The sequence below is a fragment of the Cydia pomonella genome, chromosome 2 (genome assembly GCF_033807575.1).
Source record: "Cydia pomonella isolate Wapato2018A chromosome 2, ilCydPomo1, whole genome shotgun sequence".
NCBI classification, from domain to species: Eukaryota; Metazoa; Arthropoda; class Insecta; order Lepidoptera; family Tortricidae; genus Cydia; species Cydia pomonella.
This window is the reverse complement of record NC_084704.1, coordinates 20,175,368-20,200,340: the sequence shown is the minus strand read 5'-3', so window position 1 is coordinate 20,200,340 and position 24,973 is coordinate 20,175,368. Positions and strand designations below refer to the sequence as shown.

Here is a 24,973-nt window from a genome sequence, read left to right as displayed (position 1 = left end):
ATTGTCACCCAACTTTGAGGTTTCAACTCAGTCGAATAATGAGAAGTGCGTATAATTTAGCATGCAAGATTTGATTACATACAGACACGGGACAGGTGGAACTAAATAAAAGCTAGTAATCCAAATTCAATTGAATGTTGATAAATGGTCTTAGGAGCTAAAAAAAGGCTGCACCTGACGCCAATGACCTCGCGCGTTTGAGTAGAACTTATACCCCTCACCGCACCACCCGCTGCAAAAGATCGAGCGCGTAGAATTATGCGCAACGCAGCACTTGACAGGTCCGTTTAGAAAAACGACTTGTCCCGCACTGACTATATGGACGAGAGCGGGGTAATGGTAGGAACCGCCTCGGGGCGCGATTAAGGCTTATTTTTTTTTGGAATAGAGGCCCAGTTTTATTATTTGCAAAAAAAGAAAACCAAATCATTTTATAGTGTTTCGTAAGAAATATTGTAAAGTTTCATATATTTTGTATTTTTTTTTAAATTAAAAACTGATCGGCGATTGGCTCTAGTCACACCTGATGGAAAGTGAAGACAGCGCCTAAGATGGAGCTCACCAGTTCAGTAGTAGCCTATGGTTCAGTAGTAGCCTATTCACTCTTACTTTAAAGAGACCGAGGTCATATTTATCAGGGAATACAGATGGCGGGAGCGCATTCCTTTCTTTAGCCGTCCGTACCAAAAAAGAGGTGGCAAACCGTTTAGTGCGAACAAATGGAATGTTTACCACGAACGGGTGCATTCGCTCCCCACGCCTGGATGTCCGATGATGGAAAGGGGAAAGTGGGATCAAATCGTGCAGTTCCTGTGCGCACTCCCCGAAATGTATCCGATAGAACACCGATAGGCTAGCGACTCGACGGCGATGCTCAAGGCTCTGTAATTTTGACTTGATAGATGGGTCATCGCCAAAAAGACATTTTTTTCCTTCACTTATTTAAATTAAAATAGACTTTTAGATAAAGCATGTCAATTCTGATATATTTTAGATTGTTATGTATTTTTTTCTGCTAAGAAAGTGTCATATTTAAAATAAAAAAATGGTTCAGAGTAGCTCAGTTTTACGCTATTTTGTGGGAAGAGAAGCCTTAGGTACTATACAAGGAGCTTTATATTAAATACAGCAAAGATGCAAAAAAGGCGATAAAATTATTTTAAATAACTTTACTTACATTTATCTTACATACTTTATCTTGTCACTTTAGGTTCACCCCAAATATACATTTTATTACTCATACTACTAGTTTTTTTTTTAATTACTTAGACTTAAAAATATAAAACCACAAATAACGACTAGGTAAGACCTTCGTTGTACGATTTGAACTCAACATTTTCGGATATTTCTTCTATAGAGATGTTGTTACTTCTGTTTTTCTTAAATCCGGTACGTTAAGAGTAAAATGTCTATTGCAATTACAAGCTAGAGAACCACCTAGTTCAGTTTTAGCTATACAAATATTGGGAGATCTGAATTTTTCTTCAGATTTTTTTACCTTTTTAGTTTTTGATATTGAGTGATTTGAATAAATCACTCCGTTATCTTCGGCAACTTCTTCTTTGCATAAATATCCATTTTTGAGATTAGGAGCCGTTGCGTAAGAAGGTATTGGTGTGATCCAATCTTCAGCAAATATTCCATTCGTTTTCTGTACGGTTTGGGGAAAGTTCGTTTCAGAATCGTGTTCGGTTGTGATTCGTTGCGACATCCAAACGTATCGAGCCATAAGTTCTTCTGGACCCCAAAGTCTAGATGATCTGAAGGAAGATGCAATTTTCTGTAACAAGATTAGATTGTTTTAGTCCCGTATAACTGCGGCATGAATTACACCTATTCCTTTCTGTTAACATACAATATTTTTACACATATTTAGCTTTCTATTTTTAGAACGGCACGTGTCACTCAAACAAGAGACAATAATATTGTCTGAATGCCTAATGAATTTAAAATAATTGAACTACCTGATTTCTGACGTAAACTTTATAAATGGTGCTAAGATAAAGCTTACTATAAGATAAGTGACCACTTTATGCCGTCGAGCAACAATTAGTATGACATATTATTTATTAATTTACCTATTGACACAGTACCAGTCATTTTATTCGCATCACATGTTATATTTGTATAATTATTTAGCTGTAAGATTAATTTTAGAATTAACATTGTACGCCGCATCGCGGTTGATTGTGATGATTCTACCCTGACGTAATTTTAAGATCATTGTAACTCACAATATGACAATAAAGAATAAACATAAAACAAATAAAAGAATTATAGGATTGTCCACCTTGGTACCTGTCACCGCAAAATGTAATGAACAGAGCTAACTTTGGAAAATTAATACAATTTATAGTTATAGGGTAGTTTGAGTTTACGAATTTATTTCATCTTTATTAATTTATCTGAGAGAAAGACGAGAAGGCAACTGTTCATCGATGAAGGTCATGGTAGCAGGCCAGCAACGGAGTTATAATATTAATGTAATATATAATGTATTTGTCATCAGAGCTATACAGGCAAATCGATCGACACCTTATTCAAATAAATCGGCTGTGTGATTTCTGCGCCATGGTTTAATACACAATACAAACATAATCAAAAACGTACACATACCCAATAACAAACATTAAGTATATTATGTGCGCACATCAAGGATGCTATGTATATATATATACAGACTGGTAAAATCATAACATTTCATTTTGGCATTACTAAAACTGTCTGACTACCATTTCGTTAGGTAAATTATTTTTATTTCAAGCACCTATTAATTTTAGCATACAAGCGAAAGAGCTATTAACTTTTCGCAATCCAGGCATTTTGTATAACAAGTATATTCTATACCGAAGATATACGTATCTATACCCAGATCATATAATTCATATGATTTGGTGACCATCGGGTGTTAGTAGTAGATGTGTAAAGTCTAAGAAAAAATCATGTCTCGAATTTGACAGCCGAAATATATGTCGGTATACGATCCCTTACATTGTGCGGTACTCTCGGTTGCCTAATACTGCCTATTGATAATTTTGTTACCACCATAGTATTTATATTGCCTTGTAAACTGTCAAATTTTGAGGCACCTATTTTTCTTAAGCTCTACACCATTCTGCCAATAACTCTTTGATATGCCTCTCTTTCTTTATTCGAGTTTTTATTATAATTATATTTATATTATCTTTTATAAAAATGTAAAAATCTAACCGAAACTAAATTAAATTGTTCCTCTTGAGCCACAGCTATGGCCGCCACGATGACGAGGACTACCAGTATGCCAATGAAAACACCACTCATTGGCCACAGCGACAAGTTCTGATTCCAAGTGGTATACAGTAGGACTCGCAGCCACCACCCCGAGATGCCGACGAGGAGGATTGGTGCCAACGCCCACGCTACTATCCAGATCAAAGGTAGTTTCGTGCCAGTCAAGAATTCTATATCTAATCTTAGGTAATGCCAGCCTGAAAATATTATTATTATTTTTCAACAACTGTCAAATACTACTTGTAGTCAGCATACGCTGAGGATACACTGACTACAAGTAATATTTGACAGTTTACTTACAAATTATTAAGTGGAAAAATACTTTTTTGCCATGATACGGAAAATCTTGCACGACGAAACGCGTAAAATATTACTTACAGTAATGTGAAAGCGTGCTATGGCACGCAATGTAATATGCTAAAGATTATTTAAATATCTGTAGGAATAAGTTATTTGACAAAAAATTAACTTTTAATACAAGCTTTTATCGCTGACTGTACTTTTCTTTCAACAAGCAACTAATACTCATCAAAACAATTTTAACAAAGCCAAATACAATCGTGTTGTGTTGTTTTATCGTAGAGTTCCTATGGCCTACTCCTGTGTCCATCATCATATCAGCTGATGGTACAGTCAGCGTCAAATACTTTGTAGCAACCAAAGTAGCCAAATAGTTCGGTACACCATATATTTAGTATGGTGTACCGAACTATTTGGCCACTTTGACTGCTACAAAGTATTTGACGCTGACTGTACCATACTGTTGCAATGTCACCCAACTTAAAAATCGAATTATGGCAAGTGGGTCTAATTTAGGTCGCAAGATTTGACCCGAACATGCATACATACAAACCTACATACAAACAATGTAAGTTAAATAAGTGCCCGTCATTAAAAAGTATTATATATCTGCTTACCATAAATGAACACAAATCCTACGATTTCCACAGCTGTAGTAAACGCTGCCAGAACCGGTACCACCAGTTCGTCTAGGACCGTCGCTACTTTGAGACCTTTTAGCAGAACTGCGATGGTTAATGTGGTACCTACAGCTGACGATGCAGTTGCAACAAGTCGCCAGTGGTCGCTGAACGTGCGACTGAATTTGCTAAATACCGTGAAGAGGAGCAGCAACTGAAATTGAAAATAATCTGTCTTTATAAACAAAATGAATAAATCAATAAAATAATTTTATTTGGACATATAAATGTAATTTATAAATCTGTCTTATTTTTTTGTGTTTTTTTTTATAACTCGGGATCTTGGGGTCCCGTGCCTTCAGGAAACGTGCATGGGACCGAAGCCAATAGTACACAGGCCCTTTAATAAATAACCTAAAAACAAGGGATAGACGTGGCGAATATTATCGCCAAGCGCACAGTATGATACATCCGGAGATAGTTCCTGCCAGGTGCAAATACTACTTATTTTAGTGTTGCACTTCGGCTGCTGTAGAAACTAAGCTCATAGGCTATCGATTTGAACGTTGTATGGACTGGATATTGGGCTATGGGAGGAGACTAGCGAACACCTGCCGTGACAATTAGTCTCAGATTTGTGAAAGGCAGGCGGTGACTCGCCAACTCATATGTCTGTGAAGATGGCATATCAAAGTCTAGCCGATCACGTTTTTATTGGAATTCTATCAGCATGCACCATAGCTCTAGAGTTCCTGATACTTTATAGCAATAGTTCTAGCGTTTTTATCATAAAACCAATACTATGGATTTTTACCAAATGATAATTATGCTAACTTCACACACTAGCATATCATTTAGTTACAAATGGAATAAAACAAATTGTATTGCCTTGTCACATGATAAAAAAAGTTCCTGACACAAAAAAACATCTCTGAGACCATTCATTACAATTTTTAATTATTTTTAAATACTATGATATGCTAACTTCACACGTGTAATTTAACAAGGCACAGACATATATTAGGTTTCATACGGTAGCTCTTGCTCTATTGTTCATAGAACTCAGGAGTTCTCGGAATTCTCGGCCCTAAATCAAGCGAGGGAGCCAGAAAAAACGTAACTTTCATAATGTTCAAATTTAACAAAATTCATATGAAATAAACTAAAATATTTTTGAAACTTTGATCTGCCAACTTCACAGACATCCAACTCATTGAGTGAGCTTCACAAATATTACGACTCCACTTGTGCCGGCCAGCCAAGACAATCACAGAGGCCAGGGAAAGATAAGTCTGAAACCGCCCTAAATTACAATCATATGTACGATTATAACCATATACTATACCACTTACCACAGTGATTATACCAGACAATACCACAATCCCAAACGCCAATATCGGCCACTCCTTACTCCGTTTTTCTGCCACTGAAGACTGGTATATTACTACTAAAATTGATACAAAACTTGTATCTTTTATGCCTTCTCCGCCGATTGACTTCCATAAAAATACCCAAAGCCATCCTGTTATTAAATTAACTATTATTATCATAATTGACGCCCTGAAATTAGATAAAAACAGAATCAGTACTTGGAAAAACATTATTAAGAAAACTTATTATTTTGATCGATTATTATTTTAAATATACAATATCATCCAGCTTACGAGGAAATTTGAACTTCGACCGAAACAATATACAAAAATAAATAAGAAACATTGTGATTAATAATTGAAATAAGGGTTGAAAATTTATACAGGACTGTTGACTTTTAGGTTGACAATGTAGCGGGCAAAAGGTAGTATTTAAAAATGAGGCAAAAAAGTTAAACAAATCTTTAAAGTCTTCGCGTGTGATTTGTGAATATTTTCAGATACTTACCATCGGACATCAGAATGTCTGTACACCGTCCCACCAGCACTTATCAAGTATCCTCCAGCAACTTGTGTCGATAACAAGGCTTGTACCATCGCACTTTGCCAAATAAAAGGCTCAGATAGCACGTTCCATTGCTCGCAATCTTCGAGCGTAGAAAAAAGTACATCACCGTTAGACAGAAACGTATAAAGCACTATAGCAGCTATCATAGTGATGGGTCCCAAGATACTGAGTGACACCTTCAGTGATTTTCGAAGACGATATAATCTGAAAATAAATCAAAAATGAGATAATATACAGTGTTTTTGTGTGATACTATGGGGAAATTCGAAACTATTGAAAATAGAAGAGAACTGTTTTAAGAATTATTAAGTACCATAATTAACATTGTCTTCATCTTTGATATAATAGTCATTTTAATGACTTTAGGGTACCTACTAAATATATAAAAATGGATACATGCAGAAAATCCTGCGCACAGACAAAATAAAGACATCCGGAGGCAAGGCAACCAGCCTTTTTGCCGTATGTGATAGGGTTAATGGACAAAGTAGGAGCAGTACTAAATAAATTCTCCGTAAAGACTGTACACACGCCATTAACCAAAGTAGCAAGACTTTTACGCAGCCCACAGGATGTAATTTCGTACCAGAATCTCAGTGTCTACAAGATAGAATGCAGTTATGGAAGTGCGTATTTTGGCCAGACTAAGCGTAGCGTTCAAGAGTGGGTAAAATCACCAAATACACAAATTCGCAATAGCTGAGCAACCGTTGACAAGAGGAACGAATCACTAGAGTAAGCTACATAAACTCAAGGTCCTTTCCACCAAATGTCACTATTATCCACGGATCGAGAGAGAGGCGATTGAAATAAATAAAAAACACGCTAAAAATTTCAATATAGAGGACGGGTACAAATAGTCGTCAACTTGAGGACCAGGGATTCATGTTGAAACGTGTGCGGATGCTGTGAGTGTTGTCTTTAGTGCCATAGACAATAAGATAAACATAAATTCTAGGTATCTCTGTTTGACATCCCTATGGTAGACAATGCCATTTGGCATTAAGTCCGCCATTTGTACATTGTTGTATTATTACATATTTTGTGCAATAATGTCTATATAAATAAATGGGTACTCTCAATTTCCTTGTCTACCCTTAATATTTGTATAATCTATTTTCGGGATTAAACATCTGAAGTAGGTACTTAGTAGGTTGGTAGAGGCGCGGTAGCCTCCGTAATTTGATTGATCTTGTTCAGAGATTTGATCAAATTGGTATTCAGAGATTTTATCAAGTCAAAAAACAATGAGTGACAAAGCGAGTTGACTTTTTTGGACAATTTCGTCATTTTACTCAGCGATTTATTCGAATGACAAATTTTTCCAGGCAAATGATAAAATTAATTCACCATTTTAACATCTTGTATGACTAGATCATATCCCTTAGATATTTGGTCAAATCGCTGTTATGATCATTTCTCTGCGACATCTATACCATTTGTGACTTTATCACATCACTAAACGCGTCTGATGAAATTATAAAAGGAATTAACTTTTTTGAGCTCGTGTCGTCTACTCACTGATGTATTTCTAGGATTTTATTAAATCACTAAACAAGTTTGTTAAATGGACAAGGCGAATTGTAATTTTTGGACTACTCCATTTTATTACTACACCAATTGGAGGATTTGATCAAATGGCTGAATTTTTCTACGCAAATGTGAAAATGGATTTGCCATTTTAACATCCTGCGTAACTTGATGCGTTCACTAGAAGAGGTAATTAGAGTGAGACCAAGCTAAGTTGGCAGCGATATTGATAGCACAGACAAATGTTATTTTTATACTTCAAACTTCTATGAAATTATGACGTTTACTTAACCCTTGCAAATTCTGTGCTATCAAAATCACTGCCAACTGAGCGTGGTCTGACTCTAGTGAACTAATTATTATTGAGAAGCTATTTATTATAGTAGAGTTCTATGGACAGGTAGATAGGACGATAATGAATAAGTAAATTAACAGACTTGCTTTTACATTACATCTCCATACTTTTTTACTACAGTAGAAGTGCGTTGTGATACTTGCATCTTTGCGTATGTAATGTTTTTGATGGGTTTATACTCGTATTTTACACATAACACTTTTTAATTTACTAAGGTAATTCTCTCCTTGCTCAACCCAGGTGACTTAGCACCCTCGTTAGCAATAAAATAACAATGATATTACTCACAAAATGGGCACGAAGAACCATAAAATAAATATAATTATGGCCATTATCCCGAAATACTGAGGGTACATTGTAAATGGCGCCAAAAATGTTGAACTGAAAAAAATATGATACAGGTTAAGGTGTCATTAAATTAGAGTGGAAATGGGTCTCTTAAAAGTGATTTACGTGGGATACATTTTATTTAGATAGGACATTATGAAATTTTACTAGAAATATGATTGTTAGAGACTGCATTTTGTATTTATTATTAATATAAAATGAAGGCCTGGACGTAACGAGCACAAATACAAGAACATTGAATAAAATTATCAATGAGTCAAATAGTCACTCAAGCGTAAATTAAAACTTACTTGAAACATTCGGAGGCGTTCATTTTGTTTTCATAGCCGTGCTGTAAAACAGAAACAAATAAATTATTCATTTGGTAATTTAAATTTTCGAATGAGCAACGATGAGACTTTTGAAACTGATCGTTGTGCATGAAATTGCAAATTGGCTCCCAATTGTTATGTATTTTTTGTCACACTTGACTTCAGTTACTTTTGTATTACGAGAGTCATAATTATATGGAGTTGTTTCATTCGTTTCTGTGTTTTTATAAATATATTGATTAAGTAATAGGTACCTTGAGCTTCTCTTCTCGGAAAACTCATGAGATGAAACTGTTTTATGTTGTTCAATATTGTTTACCTTTTAGTTTTAGTTAAACTTTGTGTTTAATTGACATTTTTATATTTTGAAGCTTGGACGCAATAATAAATTATTTAAGATCACTTACTGGCGTAATTTGCAGCTTTGTACAATCCTTCAAAGGGAATGAACCTTTCCCTATCCAGATCAGATATGCTGCCGATAAAGCTACGTACATCATGGTGTATACACTGCAAATGTATGACGTTATTACTTTCAAGTGTCCCACACCTGAAATTTTAAACAAAATGGAAAATGTATCTTTGTCATAACCTAGTTTACCTATAATAGGTGCAATAATTGCAGAAGGTATGCATTAATCAAATCCCGAATCTGACTACACATCTTCTGAAATATCTTGATATTTACGTTCCTTTCCATTCTCGGTTAAACTACATTTATTGGCTCCTTCAACTTTATTTCAAGGCAGTAGTGGTAACTTTTCTAAAAAAACAGGAGCTAATTTTTTATTTAATTTTTATTTTTTGAAGCGGACTTGCACGATCATCATGCCGATAACTGGTGAGAGATGGCACAGGTCGAGGTCGAGATAACTGTCGTGTACTCGTGTCGGAGGCCAAGACTTAGGGCCTCCGCTAGCTGACGCGGATTATCCGGAACGGACGCCCCGTCTGATAAGAAATTGTATGAACAGCACTAACAGGCGCGGGCGCGTGCGACGGATTTGGCCTGGGAGCAGAGGCCCTACCGCCAACCACGTTCAATGTGTTACCTCCCTGTCACACTTATGTACGAATTTACAAGTGCAACAGAGGGGCAACACGTCGAACGTGGTTTGCGGTAGGCCCTCAGGACCCGCGAGCGCACGCGACGGTCGTCCGCGTCAGCTAGCCGAGGGAGGCCCTTATTTTGGGTCGCTGCGACATTTAGTAAGTAAGCAATAACTTTAGAGCTTTGGGGAGGAAATCTGTGGGTAGTTTACCCTAATAGGTACTTTAAAAAAAATATCAAACTTAATACTTTAAAACCCTACTTAACTATTACAAAAAAAATTATTTCTATAAGTATATATATTTTTAGATATAGCTGGTGCTTATAAATGTCTAATTGATCTTTCTAAGCAACTTTTTTATATTATATACTTATTCTACTAAGTACTAATTTTACCTCTCAATATAGGAACTGCTCTCCACACCCCGACCGGGTCCTGTTGGCTGAGCTGCCCGACCGCCAGCTGCAGCAGGCTGGCCGGCAGCGTAACCAGCACGAGCCACATCGAGTACGCCACCAGGTACGGAAGTGTTCCATGTCTGAACGCTTCGCGCGGAAGACGTACGGAGTTGAACAGCGTTAGTGAAATTGCCAGCGTGCATAACTGCGTTTTGATGAAGTCTAGAGATGACTTTAGAACCTGAAACATTAATTGATTTAACGTAATAATGTTATGGTAATTTGTATAACGCATCATTCGTACTAACGCAGTATTCACAGTAACAGACAGGATGTTTTATTCTCAGGAGTATTAAGATTGGTGAATAAATTCAATTAAATCTTATTTTTAAAACGAAGATAAATATCACGTACATTACATATCTGTATAAAGAAAAGTATACTATTTAAAATAGGTAACATAAAATTTATACAATTCTTAGTAACTAAAATATGTAAAAACTGGTAAGTATTAATAGCATTTGTCACACTTGTTCAAAAAGTGTCGTATTAGTACAGCGAATTATGCATACTCGTACACCTTGAAGCATGCTTAAGGAATTATGTAATTCAGCTTGGAATAAAAGTTGAATTGATATATCGTACAAAAAAGTAAATTCTCGTTAAATCTCGATCATATCTAAAGAATCTGATGATAAGTTTTCTAGTCACGTAAATGAAAATAAGGCCCCACGTGATATCGTTAGCCGAGGGAAACGAACACTCACCGTGAGTCTTGATTATACTTTCATTGATCATTTCATATCAAAGAAATACCTCAATTTTCCCTGGCAAGATTGATAACGTAATTTGCATGAAAACATGCCCGTTTTGTCAATGTTATATTGCTTTTTCAGATATCGGCAACTGTACTAAAGTTAGTAGTGACCCTCACTACAAAGCTATGTCATAGAGAAATATAGGTACTTATTACAAGCTTTTTATTAACTTGCAATGTTGTACCTATGTATATTCGGGTCACATCGTGCAAGTTAAATTTGACCCACTTCCTGGTTTCCGATGAAGCTGAAAATTAACATACATAATTATGTAAGTACGGTAACAATGCAATATTATGGTACCATCGACCTGATCTGATATTGAAGACAGGAAGTAGCCATAGGAACTCTGTGATAAAACAACTCCACCTTATTGTGTCTGGGGTTTTTAACTTTTTAGTCTTTTGTATCGATAGGTATTAGTTGCCTGTGGAAAGAAAAGTACAGTCAGCGATAAAAGCTTGTATCAATAATGAAATTTTTGCCAAAAACTTATTTATCTATGGATGCAAATCCCGATAAGGGCATTTTTTGTGTAAAAAGCACTTTTTGTTTCCCAAATTAAATATATTTAAATAAATATTATAGGACAATATTACACAAATCAACCTAGTCCCATAGTAAGCTCCATAAGGCTTGTGTTATGGGTACTAGACGACGACATATATAATGTATAGTTATAAATAAATACTTATATATGTATATATAGAAAACGTCCATAACTCAGAAGCAAATACTTGGGATGGACACACATAAGAATGCCCATAGCCGCCTGCTTCGTAAGACAGGTTCACTCTCAATAGGCTAGGAGGCCGTTAATTAAATATGGAAATTTTCGGTACATTTAAAAATGTACGTATTATTTTATTTCTATTTAAGTCATAACCACCCATGTGTGGTCTTTCACACGACTTTGTTGAACATTCAAGAAACCACTAACTCTATAAAGCAAACATTTGATGGCATGCAGTCGTCGAGCTATTGTCTTGTAAGACAGTGTTTTGAAAATGAGCAATGTAAGAATGCGAATTGTTGTCCGTGGTTATGTCGATGACAATGCAAACAATTATAATAGCCCTACGTAAGTCTTACTTTAAAGGTTCAGTACTCGAAGGATACAGAAACTTATCACCAATCCCCCGCTGTCCGTCCGTCCTTTCGTCTGTCAGCGGACCTTATCTCGATAACCGTATTAAGAATAAGGTACATATATGATTAAAAATTGATGTAGCAATAAATAATCAAATGCGATCTCTTATAAGGAACGTGATGTTTCGAGATTTTTTAGACAATTCCTAAAAATATTTTTTTTTTGTATTATGTTGTGTATCTTGGTGAAAACAAATAATAAAGTAAATAAGCTTTTGGCAATAAATTCTATTTTGGTACAAGCTTTTAACGCTGACTGTACTTTTTTCCACAGGAAACTAATACTCATCGAGACAATTCTGAAAACCCCAAACACATTTAGTTTGCGTTGTTTTATCACAGAGAGTTTCTATGGTTACCTTCTGTCTCCATCATCATATCAGCTTGATGGTACCATAATATGGCATTGTTTAATTTTCATCGGAAACCGGGAAGTGGGTCAAATTTAACTTGCAAGATTTGTCCCATACATACTAACAGCGGTGGCAGCATGGCTCCATTTTTATCACTTGTCACTATGCCCGTCACTTTCGCGCTTACATACTTGTTAGAACGTGTCAGGCATAGTGACGAATGATAAAGAGCCGACCATATTAGCCCTACAGGGCAAGTTAAATAAGAGCTTGTAAAAAGAGAGAATCAGTAGGTATTAAAGATAAATATTGTTATTCAATTTAAAACAAATGCGATAGTACGCAACCCTTGGAGCATATGAATATCTTGAAATTGGCGGCATTTTTTTACTTCAATGTTACTTTTTATATTATGTCGGTTTAATTAATTTGAAATGTTAGTTATCACTTATAATTGTTATTAATCATAAGCTTCCCATAACCATATCACTAAATCAGATTGTCTCTAAAACAGTATTTCGATATTGCGGAATGGATACTAGCGGCAGAATTTGGCGCAGAATGGTAAGCAGACAGCGGGACGACTTTCTGTACTTTATGAAGATAATTTATGAAATTTTATGATACAGCAGCGATTCTAAGACAGGTGTCATATGGCGCTCTTATTGGCGGGGATATTTAATTTTTAAATTAAGAATTATTTCCAACCCGTTCGATAGCCTATAGGATCGAGTGATTAGAAATAGGGAAATTCAATACAGTGTTAACAGATCAGTGATTTCTGATCTCGCCATCTATGATAAAATTCCTCTGATAGAGAGTGGCTTATAGTGAATCCTGAAGTAAATGTCACATTAAAACGTTAGCCATGTGTTCAATTCGTGTTGGGATGAATGTAGGTAGTAACTGCTATTAAGTTTTAAAAAGCTTAGGATGAAAGTGAACGGCCGCTCCGTAACCGCCTTTCCATTCGAAATTTAGAAGAGTTTGAAGAATTTTAAAATGTGTATTAAATGTGTTTTTTGCTCCTAATTCTTAGCGGGCATAGCTGTGTTTAAAACACATAAAATTGTGGAAAAATATTTTCCATAATGTTAATATCCAGATAGAAAAATTAGAACTACGTTTGTATGGAGAAGCGCTCGTCTCCTTTTCTCATACAAAGTTAGCTTTAGTTATTAATTTTAAGGTATGTGGAGGAGGACGGTCACCACAGTAAGCGAGGCACCTGGACGCTAGTTTAGACCAGGAATCAGTCAATATATCTACTTGTAGATCGTTACTCAGAATCCCATTCCACGTGTTGATCGCATCGCATATCGCACAATGGTGAGTGGCGGCGAGATACGGTGGCACGCGGTCCTGAGCTGTTTGACAACTGCAGGTAGGGGTGCCGGCGAGATCTGTTCGAAGGAACAATGAACGCGGTTGAGGATGTTGTGCAGTTCCATGCTATTGATTATATTTCGGAGCACATTGCAGGACGTAATCAACCGTACGTTGCTCCTACGCACCCCGAGCGAATTTAAATTGAAGCCCAACACACCAATCAAAAACTGTGTTGGGTACATGTATGAGTAAATAATAACCGTATATTTTTTTATATAGAAAACGTAGAAACGCTTTTTGCACTTTTTCCAGCATCAGTTTGTACTTAGCCTCACTCGGGCTCCAAATGCAGGCACTAGTTTCTAATTTGCTCCTAACCAGAGCCGTATATACTAACTTTATGACGGCCGGATTGCGAAAGTCCTTCATGTTTCTCGTCACGAAACCGAGTCTACGATAAGACTCCTTAGTGAGGCTAGAAATATGGTCGCGAAAAGTTAGCTCGCGATCAAAATTCACTCCAAGGTCTTTGACAGTAACTACGCGATTTAAGGGGTGACCCTCGATCGTGTAGTTGTAGCCGATGGGACATTGACGGCGCGTGAACGTCATTACTTGGCACTTATCCTTATTGAAGTGAAGCTTGTTCGCTATGCTCCATCTGTTTATCTGGTCTAGATCATCTTGCAGTGTTTCACAGTCAGATTCCCCCTCAATACCCATGACAAGTTTTAGGTCATTTGCGTAGAGTAGACACTTTGCATGTTGAAGGTTCTTCATGAGGTCATTAACCATAATAAGAAAAAGCAGCGGTCCTAAACTAGACCCCTGACTCACTCATGGAACGGGAGTGATAACAGGAGGAGATGAACGGGCCAAACTTAACAAATTGTGTTCTGTCTCTAAGGTAATCTGCGAAGCACTGGAGTAATTCAAAGTTAAAATCCGTATCGATTGTTAATGAATTGCTTATTTATTAATTAATATATATTTAAGTTTTATTTTATCATTGTATGTACAGTCAGCATCAAAAGTAGCGGATCAAATAACGCTTCATAAGTATCTAATATTTTGCAACAGCTTAACAAAAAGTGATGTCTTTAATATAGAACAACAAAGACTGTAAAAGATATAGTTTGGAACGCGAATTCTAGTAATTTATCTATATTTGGAAAAGTTATCCCGAATATCAGATACTTTTGGCGCGTTGTTTCATCCGCTACTTTTGATGCTGACTGTACCATTGCAATTATTCAGTAAAAAATCATAAGATTTAATAATTTTAAGCTTCAGTTAAAAATAATTATTTATTATAATAGAAGTGTAAGTAATAAAAACGTCATGTTATTTGTTTTGTTATAGTTAAAATGAATAGTCAAGCTATAACTTTTGATAACCAGAGCAGATATGTACTGAACTGTACAAAAATTCAACTTCAGCTGTCGAGGCAAATTATTTTCTAAGACTTTATATCTCTTCTAATATTAACTTTTTGGTAGAAGAGAGAAAATGTTAATTGCGGGTCAAAAAAGTCGGATAGTTATTGTATCGTGAGTTAAGGTGGGAAGCTGTTAATTAACTAGTACGGATTAACCTCTTCCCATCAATTAACCTTTTAAGTTGGTATACCATTTACACTATATTAAGATGTCAACTAGATTAAATGCTGTCAATTTAATCTTGATATCTATATTATTTAAGCTACTAGGCCGAGTTTGGTATCGTTTTCGTATAAATCGAGGAGGAGGAATTTATGAATCATTTATAATATCAGAAGTAAAAATAAAATATACAATTTTCTTATTTCAACTACCAAAAGCGATTTTTGTACGAAGGAAATTGTATGATTTTCGAATTGGCCTGGAATTAGGTAACACACATTTTCTGTAACTATAGTTATCCTAACCTTCGTATGAAGAACTGAACTGACTTTCATCGTAGTTCGCTGCACTTTAGCCGCATATTTACCCCAGTTTTTACGATAAACATGACAGGTATGTTTCGTTGTCGCAAATTCTATTAGCAATGTTTGTGATGGGGCCAGGGACACTAGTTCCTAGAGATCTGCCGCTTCGAGGCCTCTGTTCAAAAGACAACATATTTAATTAGTTATTTATTTTGAGATGCACGAAACTTCGAGGTAATTTTAAGTGTTTCGAAATTAGACATGTAGTAGGATGTTGCAAATTTTATTGCTGTTTGGAAAATACCCATTTTCAGTGATCACTGCTATTTACCGGTATAAAGTCGAACAGCGTAAAACGAGAATTATTCATATTGGAATAAACTATATAATAATAAGACTTTTTATCGCGGTAAGAATGTCGTAGTCATCTTGCGTAGAAACAAAATTACAGGGGCTTCAAATTTATAGTTTTTTTTTCGGTACAGGCCTTGGTTTGAATCCCGGCGGAAGAACATAGAACAGCTTTTTTAATCTCAAACATTTACCCTCAAAAGACAAGGAAGGTGTAGTTTTGTATGGGGCATCAATAACCGCTGAACCGATTTAGATGAAATTTACTCCCACATGTTTGCTTTACTACTCGATGCTGCAATCGCCCCCCCCCCCCCTCTCTTTCCACCTGCATCAACTATATACTATATAATACTTCTTAGGAACACAAAGATTAATTCTGCTAAAGGAAATCTTTGATTCAGAGAACGCCGTACCTAACCTTTTTTATGGCTTGTGCAAATAAGACTAAATAGTTTTGATGAGTTTATTATAATGGTTTAAGTCTCATTCGGTTTAGTAGAATAGAGTACAATCCCGCTAATCCGCTACTATCGCCGACACAAGAGAGTCTGATTAGTGGAAATTTCGGATTACTGGAAATTAGAGCAACTCTGCATATATTTTGATAAGTATTGAAGTATGACGTATAAATATACTGTACTTAAAAAAAATAAGTTCAACAAAATTTGACCTTTATCCGGTTTTTAGCCACTTTTAAAGAGAAGGCAGTGTGATAATGTAAGCGTAGAAAGTGAACTTGCACTTCTATTATAGTGCCGGATTACTGGGTGTACCGAACCATCGAAGTGCCGGTTTATTGAGATTTCACTGTAGTTATATAATACAGTTTTAATAGTAATAATACTATAAACCACGGATTGCATTGCTACGGGCTATTAAATACACGTATAATTATAGTCAACAGCGGCCATTATGCGTCAGGTTCCGAAGAAAAGGAAAACCAGCGGGCAATTAAAACAATTATGTGGAATACACCTTCATATTTTATGAGTGAAGTCCATCCACGGGGCAAGCTACTGTCTGTACCAAGATAATTCTTAATGGTTTTAAAAATGAAAAATATATTAAAGCTACGGTAATGGAAAAAATATTTTGTATTGTTGAACACGTTTCAGAACCAAATAAACCTATTTTTATTTAAGAGTCTCCGAACTTATATCTATAAATATAATATATTATTTTTATATTACTCTCATTTTTAATAATCAAATTAGTAGTATATCAGGTTACATTGCAATTGTTATGCATGCATTAAATTTTTTATATGTATTTACGGTACATATGGTGCACCTATGTTTACCGCACTAGTGCGAAAATTAGCATATTACGTTACTGTGTCGAACATTTAAAGGGCCATATGTACTGTAAAACGTTGTACGATACATGTGCGAATAGGTAATTCGCAACTCGCGTCGATTTAAAACACTCCCTTCGGTCGTGTTTTAATTTATCGCCACTCGTTTCGAATTTCCTATTTTTCGCACTTTTATCGTAATGTATTATGTGTATGTGGATGGATCCGTTGTACCTAAGTAAGTGTATGTGATATGTATTTTAATAAATTAGAATCATTAGTGATCAAACAGTACTCGGTAAGACTATTTGGGATTGACAAATGTACCTACAGTAAGCAAGTTGATACATCTATAATATTTAGCACTTGTCGTAACTAACCGAATGAGTATTATTCGGTCAACTTTAATAATTAACTCTGGGTAGTTGTCATAGAGTATATTTTGCACGGCACAAAATTGACACCTCAATGATTGCAATGATTAGCATCGCATGTCTGCATAGTAGCACAATGTGAAAAGCCGCATGGGTCTGTGATACGCGCATAGATATACGGCTTTTTAGCTTCTGTAGCTCCGACCTGTCGTTAAAGACCTGACACTTGATTAGCTCGCGGTGCAACTCGCATTCCATAATTTACCGTCCATGTATGTACAACGCTTACCATCTCTTAAAGTGGAAAAAAAAACTAAGACAACGTGGCCATATCTCTCTAAATGAAATTCCGTACTTATCCATATTATACACGTATATTTGATTTTCATCTTGTAACCACTTCCCAGTGTCTGATAGATAAGAAAAAAAAGATTATTTCGTAATTCATTTTAAACACTATATGAAGCTGATCTGATGATGTAGTCGAATGGTAGCCAAGAGAACTCCTCGATGAATAAACACAAACACATGGACTTTAAGCTCATTAGATAGATCTCGAGGAGTACTTGATATACACGCAACGGTGAAGTGGAAAGGTCGTCGGCAACTCGGAGCTAATTAGGCTTCCTGGGTCGTAGAAAAAGTGCTAATTTCTCTGAAAACTATACAACCCGATGGGAATTGAGTTGTATTATGAATGCCGCCCTTGCAGAATAGTCTTCCATAAAGGTGTGTTAGTATATAAAAATATTTGTTGATAGTAAAATTATTTTTATTGTAATAATATTAGAGTTGAATTTAATTACAAAGTGATCATTTCATCAGGCTTATAAATTTAATAGTGAATTAGAGAAAGCCACCACAATCTGTAACCTATGTAAGAGATATAATTTTAGATTATAAGAAAGCCACGTATAAAGTTAGGGGTCGTTATTAAACCTTTGATAAGATTCAGTAAAACAAGAATTATTATTAGATGAATTATTAGCAGTACCATAGTGGGGTTGTTTTTAATCGCGGGTGTAACGTAGATCATCTATTTTTGAGGAATATGGAGTTTATTTTGAATGCAAGCTTAAGGATTTCATGATGCGCTTGCTTACGTTGAAATAATTGTAGTTGAATGTGTTCAGAAGCAAATTCCTTCTAGTTTAAAAAATTGTCATGTTATCTCATGACTCAAAGTAACCCCAATTTACCGGAACAGTATTTTTTGTTACTGACGTCACTCACTAGTCATCATTATGTAAATGCTGTATTGTTTGCGAGAATAAAACAACAAGGTAACCTGCTCGTAAATATCGTCAAGCTTGTTTACTTTTATTTTAAATTTACTGGCTTAATACTTGAAGGTATTCATAAGTATCAAATACCCTTAGGTTATATATTGTGATTTTTTAATGAATTAGGAAGGGAAATAAATTTGGGTTATACAGGGCAGTAGCACAATTCAAAATTGTATATTAGAAATATATTTAAAAAAGTTTTTTTTTTCTATTTTAACAAGACTTCCAAAAAAATAAAGGAAGTTATCTATTCCACACTATTTTTTATTGTTAGTATGTTACCTCGGAACTCCGTTTTTCTAGTCTAGAGTCTAAAGTTCTAGATTGGTAATTTTTTTCTAAACTGAGTTCGGGAACCCATGAGGAGTGAGGGAACTCGGACTATACTGTTTTTTTTGCACTATTAATCCAAGCATTGGCATTCAAAACATTGCCATTTTATGAAATGGAACTGCTGATGACGACCAGGATGTTAGCTTTCAACGACGCGTATTTAAAAAACCGGCCAAGTGCGAGTCGGACTCGCACAGGAAGGGTTCCGTACGATTATCTATAAAAACGGTCACCCATCCAAGTACTGACCCCGCCCGACGTTGCTTAACTTCGGTGATTGGATGAGAAGTTGAGAACTTCGAGATTGGAAAGAAATATTTATTTTATTCTGTCATTAGTATTTGTTGTTATAGCGGCAACAGAAATACATAATCTGTAGAAATTTCAACTGGCTAACTATCACGGTTCATGAGGGACAGCCTGGTGACAGACGGACGGACGAACGGACAGCGGAGTCTCAGTAATAGGGTCCCGTTTGACCCTTTGGGTACGGAACCCTAAAAAGGCAACCGATTTCAAAAATAATAACATGAAATATTATTACTTACGCTATCAACAATGCGGTAGCAACTGATATGTTTGAAGAGGAAGCGAAGCCAGTACCATAGTTACAGCACACATTTTCTTTCTTTCTTGTCGAACCGTACTAGGGTCGGCAATCGGCTCGACAGTGTGTTGACGATTTTATGTTTGGCTTGGCACCGATTTCAAGCGTATCCGTTGTTGGCGCGTATAAAACATGTTATATTTTAATATATCCTTTTTGAAGTCGGTTATTTTAAAGGTTTTTCTTACATGAGTATTGATTTACAGACCGTGGAACTTTGTCGCAGGCAACTATTATTTCACTGTCAACGAATGTATTCTAAACTTCCTTCCTTCAAATAGCTTGCGACTCTGCACGCTACCAACTCGGTACTCACACAAAAACAAACCTTACTCCGATACCTTAAGACTCATCGTAAAATCTATCAGAAAAATACAGGTCGGAAATGATACACTTAAGTAGTTGTTTTTGTGAGAAAGTTCTGTTTTTTGGGTAACAGAATAAATAAAAAAGAATTATAAATGTAATATATTCACATGATTTTAAACTATTTTTTTTCCTAGATAGAGTTTAATTGTATGCATAATTTTTGTATTTTTTATTTATTTATTAATGCATTTGCTAAATTAAAGCGAGGGAAATAATAAAGATTGAAGGTCTATTAAATAGACAATGTACATTTTCAAACAATTTGTATCTACTTATTAATAGCGTCCCGCCCTGGCTCAACAAGGGTATAACTTAACAAATTATACACCTAAACCCTCCTCAAGAACCAGTCCATTAATAGGTAGTTGTAGTTTTTGAGTTTATCGCGATCATACAGACAGACGCGGCGGGGGACTTTTTTATAAGATGTACCTAGTTACTTTTGAAAGGATTCGTATTTCTGGAAACAGCATTATAAAGTTAGAAGTGTAATAAATATTTATGTATTATTTAAAATAAACACAATTTCCACTCATAATGGAAATCGAAACGGGACTTATCGCGTGCGCTTACTTTTGTTATTTTGCCTGACGTTTTGAACGCGACATTTCGTTCGCGTTTACAGACTGATGAAGAATTGTATCAACATCTTCTACCTGCGCGGACTTTGTGAACTACCCTGGTCTTGACTAACTACTCACTTTTACGCTAGGGTTGTTACTTTACCTACACACAAAAATCACGAAATCCTATGTTTGTGACTAGGCTTTTTTATTCTTTAAGTAAGTATTAGCTTAAAATATACGCTCTATCATTAGTTACGTTGTCTGCACTTTAAATCCATTAAAATTAAAAATTCTTTGATCAATACAAATTATTAGTTTGTTGGGTTAAGATAATATACTATATATGTTTAACTTTTGTAACTTCTTTTTGGCATATTAACTGTATAAAAACTTTAACGTCCAACGTACCCCGAAGAATTTCCGTTATATACGTATTAAGCAGGATTAAAACATAAGCAGTAGAACATAAGCCTGGCTTAATAAGGTGGGCTGGGTTTATTATAGTTCATTGTTATAGCTAAGTTAATAAGGCCACATAGACCCTAGTTAAAGCTAGTTGCTAACCTACTAATTTATATGTTGAAATGGAAACGAGTGAAATATAATCTTAGCATTTTACCTAATAAACTATATATGTAGTTTATTTGGTAATTTTTCATAGAAACACTTTATAACTTTAAGCCATGCAAAATTTCAAATTACGCATCTAATTTTCGTTCCTGACGCCTAATTGACAAAATGAGAAGTAGTACTTCCTGACTTAAAACGACACATATTGTTAGGGTCAACAAACGGGCTCCTTCAATTTAGGGCCCTTTAGCCGTACCCTAATACGTGTCACGCTCGGCTTGTCCCGACCCTTTGTGTTTTTCAATCTTGTATTTGAGTTTAAATCAAATAAGCAGGTGTACAAGGAATACCGAAACACACTTGCTCTTGCTGACTTTTCGACTAAGAGACTTCGATAAGTTTATTAATTACTATAAACATTAAACAGCCAACTAAATCAGAGTTTATTTATATAGCAAAGTGCTGCATATTAATTTTACAAACCGCAATATGAGATTTAAATAATCTCCAACATCATTACATCATACATAATGCAAAGGGTTCGAGGCTTCCCAACCGTGTCGAATTATTAGCGAGTAAACTACGAGTAGGTATCTGTACCTAGCAAAACCTTATACCCAACCCAATGTATATTTATTATTTATGTTAAGATTACTTTATTGTCTAGACGTGGCGGGCATCATAAGATTCGAAATAAAAGCTTCTGTGAATCTACCTAAGCATTTTTTCTCGAAGAGTATATGTTCCAAATTATATTTTTTAACTCCTTTAATTTAACTCCATTTAAAAAATATTTTTATTTAATAAGGCTCCTATAAACGTGTACACTTGCACGTATTTATTCGTGTTTAGTATGCTTGTATGCATTTTCTACTAAACACAATTACTCTCTTGGACGATCGATGTTCGAAATGTATGTATGTATGTATGTATATAAACACTTTATTGTACATAAGGGACAGGTAAAGATACAATAAAAGGAAATAAAAATGTTGGCAATGTACAAAGGCGAACAAGGGATCTCTTCCAGTCAACTTTTCGAAATTATTTCCAGTCGAAATTATATTGATATATCAAAGTTTTCAATTGTTTGGTTAAGTTAAATAGCATGCCCATGTTACACTTACGCTATATGCAGCACTTAATTACTCTACGAAAAACTTGAAAAAAATATTTACAATGCCATGCAGTTTTCTTAAATGTATTTAGTCATATTACACATATTGAAATACCTCAAAATTGGTGTGTTGACTACAACATCTAACTTCGAATGCGAAATAATTGGATCTCAGGTACCCAATATTAAACCATGCCGCAAATTAATACCCTCAGTGATAACAATCTACTCCAAGATACTAGTCCTACCATCGATAACGTCACTGGCGGCGTAATTGTAATGTACAGAGGAAGCCATCGTATTTTACCTTGAACTAGACCCCACTTGTACCTATAGTATTATAATCTTCCATTAATTTGTTAAAATTCGTGACTTCATTTCATTTATTTACTTTTATATACAAATATTGCCTCAAAAAGTTAACATCAACAGAGAAAAGCACTTAACAGACTCTCATCAACAAGAAATATATTTAAAATTTGAAGGTCATTGCAAACCTACCCTGCCGTTTCTGGAAGTTCGTCCTTGGCATCCATTGCTGCGATCCGAGGTGTATTTTTCACAAAGCCATGGAGCCACTGCCATATAAAAACAATTGTATGAGCCACAGTTGAAAACAAGAGACGATCGCGCGCATGCGCCTTGCCCGTAAAACTGAATTACTGACAAGGAAGGTGTGTTTATTAGAGATGGACGTGTTGATAATGAGCGTTGTCGATGTAAAGATTAAAGAAATTTGTATTTATATTTTTATTTCATATTATATTATATTAACGCTAGCTATTATTATTATTTATTCATATGCCATAGCAATACAATTTTTGTTTTTAATTTTAAAATCTTAAAATCATCAACACTAAATAGTTTAGGGTTAATGAATGATTAAGATAGTTACTTTTAGTGACAGAAGTAAAACGAAAGTAAACAGTGGAATTCTATACAAGTGGAAAACCTAAAAACAATAGTTTATTTAGGGTTGAATTTGTTTCATATGGATGACTACTAACGATTTTTCGGTAACTAGAGCAAAAGAAAAACTTGCCTGAGAATTTATCGCAATGTTATTAAACGAACCGGTCCTCAAAAGTTAAATAATTAATTTATAATGGTTTTAATTTTTTGGCTTTCCGCTTACATTTTTGTAAAAATAAAATGTTACCATAAAAGTATCAATATGTAATCAACACCTTTCGAATAACCGGCGACCGTATGTAGTCGGAAAAAGGACCACAAAGTTTTATCTAGATACGCGGCAGCCTGTCCAGCCAAGTTAAAAAAAAAAGGAACTGGTGACGCAACCGTGTATTATATTACACGAACCATTTTTAGCTACTTTTGACCCCTTCATAACTTGAAACCTATCAAACCTACATACATGAAACTTGGCACATTTATCTAAGCTCCTTAGCTTGTCTAAAATACAAAATTTCATAAACGTAGATAATTAACGTTTAAAAACCGTCATTTTTGTGACTGACTGACTTATAGATCAAAAACCTAACCCACTTCCAGATTACCTAGAAACTTGAAATTTGGCATTAAGGTAGACTTTTAAGGATCATTAAATCTTTTATAATTACAGGATTTTCTACACAGCACAGAACTTGGCACCCATATAGATCTCAATTCTTTTGTCGGCGAGTCAACAACGACACATATTCTTAATATTGAACTTGGCTCTCATTTCACATTTATGTTTTTGTTAGGATACTTCGTTCAGTAGAAAATTCATTACTTTCAATGATTCATATGTGTTAAATAAAGTGGATAAGGAATTAAACGTGTATCATCACACTGGCTTTTAATTAAAAATTACGAAGAGACATTAGAGACAGAGAATATTCACAACACACAGGATAATGAAAACATGCAAAATGTTTTTGGCATGTCTTCCTCATTATCCTCTCCCGCCTGCGGAAGTTGACGATATCGACTTTTCTCCGCACTAGCCTCGCGAGCGCACCGCCACGCTACAGCGCGTGCGGCACTAGTCAGTTATGGAAATGAGAAGTGATTTATCAAAGGTATTTACATCCATTTCGTTACCTTTATTAAAATTAATCTAAACACTGGGACGTAAGATTTAAATTTGAAATAAACTATTAAAAGACTTAAGGTTTACAAAGAATACTCTTCAATAAATGAACCAGACGCGATGAGTAAAATAAAAACACGGGTTAATTACAGAGCCACTGACCACTTTAACTTTAACTTAAGGTTTAAGATGCGGAATGAGAACGAACTTTCTTTTGAAATTGATTCACTTTATTATGAGTAACAATTATACATATTTATAAATGAACTGCGTATAATATAACTGTGTATACAAACTACACTGTGTGTATATACTGTTTAACAGTTAGGGCAAATTTTATTTAATGTTTAAACATTCATGAAAATATCTATATAAAAGCCCTAAAATAATA

The 24,973-nt window shown here is 35.2% G+C and overlaps 1 protein-coding gene across 1 annotated transcript; it reads right to left on the bottom strand.

The window, feature by feature from the left end:
- Positions 1-1,049: 1,049 nt before the first annotated feature.
- On the bottom strand, positions 1,050-23,214 carry LOC133534595 (sodium- and chloride-dependent glycine transporter 2-like). Its single transcript, XM_061873769.1, has 10 exons — positions 23,049-23,214; positions 10,120-10,363; positions 9,080-9,222; positions 8,652-8,692; positions 8,302-8,394; positions 6,069-6,332; positions 5,543-5,750; positions 4,188-4,404; positions 3,211-3,467; positions 1,050-1,780 (listed from the first exon to the last, which is right to left on the bottom strand). The coding sequence occupies exons 1-10, from the start codon at positions 23,130-23,132 to the stop codon at positions 1,352-1,354; spliced, it is 1,980 nt and encodes a 659-aa protein (XP_061729753.1). The 5' UTR covers positions 23,133-23,214; the 3' UTR covers positions 1,050-1,351.
- Between the last annotated feature and the right edge of the window lie 1,759 nt (positions 23,215-24,973).

What these genes read in the sequence shown, in the direction of transcription:
- LOC133534595 (XM_061873769.1), bottom strand. Translation starts at nt 23,132, where the DNA reads ATGGCAGTGGCTCCATGGCTTTGTGAAAAATACACCTCGGATCGCAGC. An exon ending in CAAAGCTGCAAATTACGCCA is followed by an intron (nt 8,693 to 9,079) that starts GTAAGTGATCTT and finishes TCTGTTTTACAG; the next exon opens with CACGGCTATGAAAACAAAAT. An exon ending in AACAATTTAATTTAGTTTCG is followed by an intron (nt 1,781 to 3,210) that starts GTTAGATTTTTA and finishes ATCTTGTTACAG; the next exon opens with AAAATTGCATCTTCCTTCAG.